The 9961-nt window shown below is 55.4% G+C and overlaps 1 protein-coding gene across 5 annotated transcripts in view; it reads right to left on the bottom strand.

Moving 5' to 3' along the window:
• Window positions 1–7887: 7887 nt before the first annotated feature.
• The window catches only part of VIPR1 (vasoactive intestinal peptide receptor 1), a 34405-nt gene continuing 32331 nt past the window's right edge, over window positions 7888–9961 (bottom strand). For 2 of the 5 annotated variants that reach the window (XM_007445685.1, XM_007445687.1), the window contains one exon: window positions 9062–9323. In XM_007445685.1, the coding sequence (XP_007445747.1) occupies window positions 9132–9323 (192 nt within the window). In that variant the 3' untranslated portion in view covers window positions 9062–9131. Of the gene's footprint in view, window positions 9324–9961 lie in introns of all 5 variants that reach the window. The other 3 variants (XM_007445683.1, XM_007445684.1, XM_007445686.1) reach the window with 3 other exon arrangements.

Here is a 9961-nt window from a genome sequence, read left to right as displayed (position 1 = left end):
GAGCTTTCCCAGGGTGCCCAGCCCTGACTGGACTTGACGAGGCCGACAGGGCCTGCCCCTGGGGGCCTCCAAAGCCCCACGAGCTGCCAGGGTGTTTCGGCCTCCAGAGCTTCAGTGGGTGACCGGGGTGGGGGGAACTCGAGCAGAGTGCAGGGGCTGTAATGGGCAGAGAGGGTTTCTGGGACCCAGGGGGGCAGGGGCAGAGGGGAGAAAGCAGGGAGGAGGGGGCTCCAGAGAGGGAATGCAGGCGGGTGGGAGCTGACTCTGGCCACCGGGACTCTCTCCTTCTCAGATTCAGGCCGTCTGACCAGTAGTTTCCTGACGGAGACTCTCCCACATGAGGCACTCAGCTGAAAGACTCTCATGTGGACAAAAAGCACACAGCTGCTGGGGGACAGAGGTGCACCCAAGGCAAGGTTTTCCTCCCACCCCAGAAATAGCCTGTTCTGGCCACGGAGCCAGCAGTGTGAGCCCGCAGAAGTGAAGCAGGAGGGGCCTGGGGCTGGGAGGCGTGAAGGTGACCAGGACCATGACTGCCCTGAGGGGTGGTTCCAGGCACATTTTCTGAGGCCGCAGGGATGAGAGCAAGGGCCATAAACAAGGAACACAGGGCCAGAATGAGGATGTACTTTCTCACAGAGCTGTCCAACAGCGCTTGGAGAGGTCGTGAGCACTCCGCCATGAAGGTACGCAAGCAGATGTGAGATGAATCAGATGGGACCTTGGAACATGCTGTCCCCATCTCAAAGACATCGTCTTGTCCGGGATGCTGGTGTCCGCGGGGACATCTGCCTGTCTCCCGGAGTGCCTCCTGTTGTGTCCATCCCACCGGGTGAGCCAGACGCCAGTTGCAGGAAACAGCCTGTGCCAGCTCCCATTTGAAGAGCAAATATTAGTCTTTTCAAGAGCTGCCTGTTCTCTGTCACTTGGCACGGAGGACACTGAACCGGGGCAGGGGGAGGGTGCCTCTTGGCCCCCCTGCCCAGATGGAGTCTCTGGACCCGGGTCACTGCCACAATGTAGCTCCAAGGAACAACCCTCCCCATGTCCAGGCAGGTATCCCCTCCTGGTGAGTGTGTGAGCAGTGGGCACTGGAGCCCCTACATAGGGGAGGCTTGGATGGCACCGAGGCCCCAAGTCCCAGTACATGACTCTCACATACTGTCCGGGCTGCTGCTGCAGAGGCAGGGGAGTGGACGTTTTGACCTAGACCTCAAGGTCTCTGCGCCCCAGTTCTGACATATATATATATATATATATATATATATATATATATATGTACATACATATACATATACAGTTTTAAAACCCACCCTCTGATTACCAGGAAAGGGGAATGACCTGTTGCTGCTCCACTATCTCCCTTTGGGGAGACCTCTTCCAACTGCTACAACCAACAGAGCACCCCTTAGCCAAGCCCCGCTTCTTGCCTTGTTTCTTCTGTAATTTTCCTCATTTATTATCGACTCCTCCATTAGAGGCTTAGCTCTGTGAGCACAGGGCCTCTGCCTTGGTCGCTGCTTGGAACTGTGCACACAGGACGTGCTCCGTAACTGTTTGCTGAGTGAATATGATGACGTTAATACTTTGAAAAATATTAAACCGATAGCATTGTCATCTGCTAAGCCCTGAAATCGTATTCCTCTGAAGCCCCTCCACCAGGATGACTGGGGCAGGGTGGGGTGGGTGAAGCCATCTCAAGGAGAAGGGAGGATGGAGGGGGAGGGAGGAAAGCCCAGCCTCAACTGGTGAGTGGTGGAAACAGGAGAGGGTGCGTCTCTCAGACGCGTGTCCTGGTATCATCCTCTGGGATGAAATCTTGAAGGGAAAGAAACTGAAAGCTGAAGGTAGAGGGGGCGTGTGTCCCCCTCTGCACTGGAAGACGGCCCCCAAGGCAGCCTGTGGCCCTCAGGTGGCCCTGCTGGGTAAAAATGGTGGAGCTACAGATTTGATGGCAAGAAGGTCGGAGTGGGTGTCTTCTCTCAAGCCTCCCTCCACTCCCGGAGGCCTGGAAGGGTCCAGAAATTCCTGTGTCCTCCACAGGGCACGGGGAAGGTGGCTGAGCTGGGACTGGTGGGCCTGTCTCAGCACTGCCGGGGCCAGTGCTGAGGTGAGAGCAACTCATCCCCAGGGCTGGATGGAGGCACGGCTGAGCCTGGAGGGGTCTGAGGGGCCAGAGTGAGCTGAGGTGGGACCCCAGCCAAGAGAACAGACTGTGAGCTCGTGAGCTATGAGCGCCCGGCCACCGTGAGTGTCCATCGAGACCCTAGTAGAAGACCCTAGCCCTAGCTTTGTGCCAGGCTCCATTCTCTCCTGCCAGGAGGCCACCCGTATTGGACTCTGCCTTGTATCCTCTTCACCTACCTTTGCCAGCTCCTGCAGGAATAACGGGACCATCCCCCATCTCAGCTGTCCCACACAGCTCTCGCTTTCTGCCCCAGTCCCTCTGGAGTCACAGTGTAGGATGCCTGCAGGGACCCGCTTACACTCAGGCCTGCCCAGCCTGGCAGTGTGAGGGCATTGCCGTGGGCAGACCTTGAGGTGTGTTCTGCCCACTCCTCAGAGGGTCCCAGTGGGACACGAGTTCCTGTTGGCAAAGCAGTGACCAGTTCAATAACCCAGCTTGATTTTGGCTTTCTCCGTTTCCCTGCATCACACTTCTCTGTTCCCTGTTCCTGTTTCCTGGTCACAGGCTCTGCTTTCTCGGGACTCAGGCTACAAGGCCACCTGAGCCTCTGTGCTAGAAATTGCCTATTGGCACTCGGCTTCCCTCTCTGGCCCCTTCCATATTTCCCTGTGTTGCAGGGGCTAGCAGGCTAAAGACTACCTTTCCCAGGCCGCCACGCTGCTGGAGATCTAGATGCAACTTGGAGGGAAGCGCTGTGGGAGAGAGTTGGAAGGCAGAAGGGAGATGGAGGCCTTTCTACCTGCAGTGCGGTGGCTGCTGGGTGGGACCTGGCAGACGTGAATTTTTGCAGCAGCAGGACACTTTGTTCCTTCTACTTCCTTGTCACCAGTTTAATGGATGTGCAAGTAGGACACTCACAATAATTTCCTACAAGGTGGCAGCTGGGGTGGTGTGACCATGAAGCTAGGCGTGCCCTATTTTCCATTTCTCCAAATATTTATACATTTAATTTCCTGCTTTTTTTTTTTGACATCTGTATTGGAGTATAATTGCTTTACAGTGTTGTGTTAGTTTCTGCTGTGTAACAAAGTGAATCAGCTATACGCATACATATATCCCCATATCTCCTCCCTCTTGCGTCTCCCTCCCACCCTCCCTATCCCGCCCCTTTAGGTGGTCACAAAGCACTGAGCTGATCTCCCTGTGCTATTTTATTTTATTTTATTTTATTTTTTTATAAATAATACACAATGTATTTATTTATTTATTTATTTATGGCTGTGTTGGGTCTTCATTTCTGTGCATGGGCTTTCTCTAGTTGTGGCAAGTGGGGGTCACTCTTCATCGCGGTGCGCAGGCCTCTCACTATCGCGGCCTCTGTTGTTGCGGAGCACAGGCTCCAGACGTGCAGGCTCAGTAATTGTGGCTCACGGGCCCAGTTGCTCCATGGCATGTGGGATCTTCCCAGACCAGGGCTCGAACCTGTGTCGTCTGCATTGGCAGGCAGATTCTCAACCACTGCGCCACCAGGGAAGCCCCTCCCTGTGCTATTTTACATTTGGTAGTGTATATATGTCCATGTCACTCTCTCACTTCGTCCCAGCTTAACCTTCCCCCTCCCTGTGTCCTCAAGTCCATTCTCTTCGTCTGTGTCTTTATGCCTGTCCTGCCCGTAGGTTCTTCAGAACCACTTTTTTTGTTGTTGTTAGATTCCATATATATGCATTAGCATACGGTATTTGTTTTTCCATTTCTGACTTACTTCACTCTGTATGACAGACTCCAGGTCCATCCACCGCACTACAAACTACTCAATTTCGTTTCTTTTTATGGCTGAGTAATATTCCATTGCATATATGTGCCACATCTTCTTTGTCCATTCGTCTGTCGACGGACACTTAGGTTGCTTCCACGTCCTGGCTATTGTAAACAGAGCCGCAATGAACATTGCGGTTGACTTCCTACTTTAAATCTCTTTCTGCACGAAAGACCTAGAGTGTTTTCTCTTTTTTCCTGCACTGACCCATGACTGGTTTGGCTTCCCCTCCTCCACCATCTACCACACCACCAGGCTCAGATGAAGGGAATCTGAAAGGCCACACACTTACCCAAAGAGACGTCCAAAAGGAGATTGAGAGTCAGACTCTGTTGGTCGCCTACTCAACAAGCATCTTCCCTTATCAGATCAGTCAACTTCCCTCTGGAAGCCTGGTGTCTCTTGCAGCCAGGGCTTGGGTGTGTGACCTAGTCCTGGCCAAGGAGCCTGAAGAGAGTATGTAGAGGGTGGCTTCTGGGATAGCTTATCTTCCTGACAAAAGGACACACACAGGAAGCACTCTTCTCCCTGCCAGTGGATGGAGTTCTGTGAGAACATAATGCTTGGGGCAGAAACAGGTGTCTTGCAGTCAAGAGGGGATAAGTCTGCGGATGAAAGTCAACACATTGAGGATGGCAGAGTGGACAGGTAGAAAACATCTAGGTCTATGTTGACATTATTGAACCTCTGAATTAACCCTGGAGCCCCCTGCTTCTCGTGGGCATCACCCTGGCAGGACCCCTTCCCTCTGGGCCACATGGAGGCTTGTTCAGAGCTCTTCAAAGTTTTTTCCATGCCAGTATGCTGGGCTCAGAGATGCTGGGATCTCTGGGAGCTGGGCTGGGACTAGGGTGAGGCAAGTGAGGCACTGTCCTTGGATGCAAAATTTAAGGAGGGTCACAAAAACCTCAGTAGGTAATCAGGATAAACGATATTTTACAGGGCCTTAATTCCCTGACCAGGGATCGAACCTGTGCCCCCTGCAGTGGAAGCACAGAGTGACTCCTAACCACTGGACCACCAGGGAATTCCCTTTAGTGTAATTTTTCATCACATGGGTCAGCTTTGGTCACGGTGATCTGAAGAGCAGGTGGGCGGGGCTTGTCTGTTGGGCTCCATCTTCCTCTTCTTTCACGGGACTGCATTTCCACACCCAAGACGGTTCCCTTCTGGTGGGAAGGAGGCCACCCTCAAGATTTGTTTTTTTTGGGGTTTTTTTGGGGGTTTTTTTTGCGGTACGCGCGAGCCTCTCACTGTTGCGGGCTCTCCCGTTGCGGAGCACAGGCTCCGGACGCGCAGGCTCAGCGGCCGTGGCTCACGGGCCCAGCCGCTCCGCGGCACGTGGGATCTTCCCGGACCGGGGCACGAACCCGCGTCCCCTGCATCGGCAGGCGGACTCTCAACCACTGCGCCACCAGGGAAGCCCTAATGTAATATTTTAAAAAATCAAAACTAATGTAAAAATACAAAGCAAACAAAAAATGTCAAGATTTTAAAATAAAGATGATGAAGATTCAGGGTCACCAATCAGGTCTGCTTCTATGTTTCTACACAGGGCAATCCCAGTGAATGTCACCTATGACAATTCATACAGTGAGGCAGGGTTCTGGGACTGTGAGAACTGGGTTCAAGGCCGGGCTGTACCAGTGACTTGCTGGTGATCCCAAGCAAGTCCCTTCCCTCCTCTTTGGACATAATCTACCCTGCATGGGGGCTGGGGCGTTGCCAGGATGGCCTCCGGACCCATCCTCCTCATCCCCATGACCCGCAGAGGTTACTGTCCCTCCTTCTGGGAGGCTGTGTCCTGGCTATTAATATCTCGGCCATTCCTGGCCTGATCAGGGTGTTTAATGACTGCCAGCTGTGGCTCCGGTCCGCTCCCCTGGGGGAAATGAGAGCAGTTGCTGTTCCCACATGGGGGTGGGGGGTGGGGTGGGCCTTGCTCATTAAAACAGGCCCTGGGCAAGTGATGGGAACTGAGGCGCTGAGACCAGCTCTTCACCCCACCTGGCGTTGCCCACCAGATGGAGGTGCCTGGGGATACAGACTCCCTGCACCCCAGCCCCCTGGGGGCTGCCCTGGTCTCCCTAAATCCTGCCTGGGCCCTGTTGCCTTAGGTCAGTTTCCAATAGCCTTGGGACTTCTCCCCAGATGCCCCACAGACATTAGCTTCAGCATGTCCCAAACCAGGTCCTCCCTCACCTGGATGATGGACTGGCAGCTTTTCCTTGGCCTGTCCCTGGGGCCCTTCTCAGCAGCCCGAGTGGCCTGCCCCAAACCCACCCTCATCCCCTTGGCCTCATTTAAGAAGTCCCCCCTGAATTCCTACTGCAAAGGGCTCCCCGCACCTGCTCACCTCGATTCAGGTGTCCCTGGCATCTCTCATGCTCCCTTGGGATCTGGAGACTACTACCTAGTCCTCAGGGACTACCCCTCACCTGGGAAGATGCTCCCTATCCATTCTACTGGCAGACTGTTCACCCTCCTTGGGCAGCCTGTCCCCTGGAGTGGCAGGAGTCATCCACATGGTGGCCGTCTGTGCCAGGATGGTGAGGGGCTACTTGTCTTTGTCTTCCCAGAGGGAGCCCACCTGAGCTAACTGGGCTTTGCCCTCAGGGTCTGGGGTCAGCCTTGGTCAAGGGTCAGGGCCTAGCCTGTGGGCAACCAGAGGTCTGGTTCCACCTGGGGTCACAGCTGGGTCTGGGATGGGAATCACTGCCACAAGGTCAGGGGCCTTGATCTGAGGGCCAGGTCCTGGGTCTCCTTAATCCCAAACTGTCCCTGGGGTCATCAATCCTGTGTCCTCACCACTTCCTCTCTCTTGTGTCTCGTTCTGAAATGGAGCTGAGGAGAGAGGCCTGCCCTCTGTGTCAACTGGCCTCCTGGGGAGGGGCCTGCACTCAGGTGTTTGGGTCCTTAAGGCCAACTTTGGTGATGTCCTTGAGGCACCACCAGGTGGCAATAGAGATGAGCTGGTCTGGTCTGTGCCGGCAAAGGCAGGAGAGGGACCGGGGAGCCGGAGGAAAGAGGGGCTGCAGGAGAAATTCTGCTCGTGGTCACCCCTATTCCACTCCCACTCCATAGGCAGCCTGGGATGTCTGCTCATGACCTCTGCTGGCCAGGGACAGTGTCTCACCTCCTCCCCATTCCTGAATGCTCCCCACTCCCAGGGGGTGGGGGGTGGGGAGCTTTTCACCTCCTGCTACCTCTGAGGCGGGGCCCCACTTCTGTCCTCCCTTTTTTGTCCCTGTCTTGGGTCTATCTCTGTTTTATTCACTTTTTACCCTCATGGCTGATAACTCTGCTTCTGCCCAGACACGACTCACTAATGGTGGGGTTTCAGGCACGGTGGTGGATGGGCCAGGCCCAGGCAGGACGTTTGCAGGAAGGGGAAGCCAGGGAGGTCAGCTGGAGCAGTGGCTTTGAGTCCATTCCTTGCTGACCAGCGTCGTCTTAGCCCTGCAGCCTCTGTGTCTAAACCTTTCTATTCGCTGTATTGTCTCTGTTCTGGTGACATCTGCTCTGTCCTCTGTCTGCCACCTCTTGGCAACATGGTCACCTCACACCCCATGTGCTCCTTGGGTGCAGGTACCCCCATGTAACCATTTTTGGGACCGAGGGCAGCTCTGTCAGCTGTTCTGTATAGATCCAAGAATAGAACTCTCTCTTCTTGGTTGGATTCAGGGGGTGGGAGGACACTATGAGGACGGGGTATAACTTCACCACACTCAGAGGAGAGAGGGTACCACTCAACAAGATGTGAGTTGAAAGCCCTTAGGACTGTGTGTTCCTCACATGGAAGCCAGAAGGGTGGTGGCACCTGGCTTCAGTGATGTCTTGGACCAGCCCTCCTTCGAAGCGGGGTGGGGGGCATGGCCGCAAGTTGGAAGCTGGTCTCCATTTTAGCCGACATGGGAACACCAACCACCCGGAAAACCAAGCGAATCGAACCCAGTGTTTATTGTTGCACAAGCCTGTTTGCAGTCCCAAGGGGATCTTCTGGCTGGGGCGTGAGTAGGGAGCCGTGTGGCCACAGGGGTGCAGGGCGGACACAGGACATGACAGCCACCAGGCTCTTGTCCAGATGATACATGGGCTGGAGGACTCCTCAGCCACACTCCAGGGAGGGTGGGGTGGGAATGGGGTTTGGGGGATGGTGGTAATAACAATATCAGTGGTGATACAAATAAGCAAGAGGATCCAGCTTGTTACAATATATAAAAGGCAGCAGTTAAGAGTCTGTGCTTTCACTTTCCCATCAGCAAGATCTGAGTTCAAATCCTCTCTGTGTGACAAGATGAGATACCTGCTCTCTACGAGGCTCACTGTGAAATAGGGACAGTAGTGCCCGCCTTGCTGGGTTGCTCTGAGGATTAAGGGGCCCAAGAGTGTACGTCTCTGAGCCCGGCCCTAATAGTTGGCACACAGGTAGGCAGCCAGGGGCAGCTCCCACAGCCCATAAGGATTGGTAGGGCTGGTGGCAAGCTCCTGGAATTGTTCCAGCCATCCCGGGATGATTCCACTTTAGCGGGGACTATGAAGATAGCTGCCCTCTCCAAACTAAAACCCCTCGCTTACAACCGCATCTGCCGGAGGCAGAAAAACTCATTCACCTTGAAGAGCTGGCAGCTGTGAAGAGGCACTGAGGGAGGGGACCACGTCTTTGGAGAGATGCCCGAATGGTGATGCTTAACCCAAAGGAAACTGACAGCAATGGTGGAACTTCAGGCACTGTCGAGGTGGCGGTGGCAGGTGACCTTTTGGGGCAAGACCTCTGTCCCCTCAGATCACACCACGTTCCCACCTGCATGGTCAGGGGACAGGCGGCGGCCCTCCTCGGATGGGTAGCGAGATCTACCAGGGGGTGGAATCAGGTGAGAGTAAGAAGATTTTTTTGCCCTTAATGGGCGGAGGGGGCCTTTGGGGGCGGAGTCTGAAGACTGAGCTCCACCCCGCATCTTCTAGGTAGGAGCTCCCAGCTCTCCCCTATCGTCTCCCCAGGCAGGCGCAAGGGCAGCGTTCTCCAGGGGCTTCCGGACAGTGAGCTGGGGGTTGCCCGGGCAGCCTCCGAGCTCAGGGCTGGGGGCTGACCTCGCCTGGCAGGCCTCTGCCCCCCGCCCCGGTGCCGCGCGGGGTGGGGGGCGGTGCGGACGGGAGGGGCCGCCCACCCGCCTGGGCACCCGGCGGTCAGACCAGGGAGACTTCGGCCTGGAAGCTGGAGGAGCGGCGCGCGCCGGGGCTGACGGGGGTCAGCATGGAGACCTGAGTGCTGCACGTGGCCCCGCTGCTGCCTGCTGACGGGTGCTGGTATTTGGGGTTCCAACCCAAGACGCCCTGCAGATGCCAGCGCCGCCACTTCCGCCGCAGCTCTGCCTGCACCTGGGAGAAGGGAGGGTGGTCAGACCCGCCCCTATGAAGCCTCCTGCATTGCTGATTGGGCTGCACTCCGTCTAGGGTGCGTGAGCCAGACAGTCATAGCCTCTTGGGGAATCTAACTTGAAAGGCCAGATGCTACCTTGGGCAGTGCAGAGATGGGACCTACTAGGGGCCAGGTCAAATCAAGGGATTGGAGTGGGGGGGAGGTGGGAGCCAGAGAGGATCAGAGAATTCAGTCCAGGGAGGGAGAGGTATGCGGCCCAATCTCCTGATCCCTGCCCTCCAGCTCACCTTGAGCTCATCCCACTAGACTTCTGTGCTTTGTAACCAGGGCTGCACAGTGACTCACTTCACCCATCCCCACTCACTCTGCACACAGCCACCTAACACAGCACTTCTAAAACTCTGATGTGCACATGAATCCCCTGAGGTTTTCTGAAAAGCAGATTCAGAGTCAGCGGGCCTGGGGTGGGCCCAGAAATCAGCATTTTAAACAAGGCCCTGGGTGCCATCACTGATTTACTAGTCTGAGGACCACACTTGGAGTAGCAAGGTTTGACCCTTCTTTGCTCTGCACGTATCCCGTCAGGGGTTTTGGACCTCGGGGCTACCGGAGTTCTGTTCCTTGACACGCCCCCCCC

Source organism: Lipotes vexillifer, unplaced genomic scaffold (assembly GCF_000442215.2).
Source record: "Lipotes vexillifer unplaced genomic scaffold, Lipotes_vexillifer_v1.1 scaffold1136, whole genome shotgun sequence".
Classification (NCBI taxonomy): domain Eukaryota; kingdom Metazoa; phylum Chordata; class Mammalia; order Artiodactyla; family Lipotidae; genus Lipotes; species Lipotes vexillifer.
This window is presented reverse-complemented; position numbering and strand designations above follow the sequence as displayed.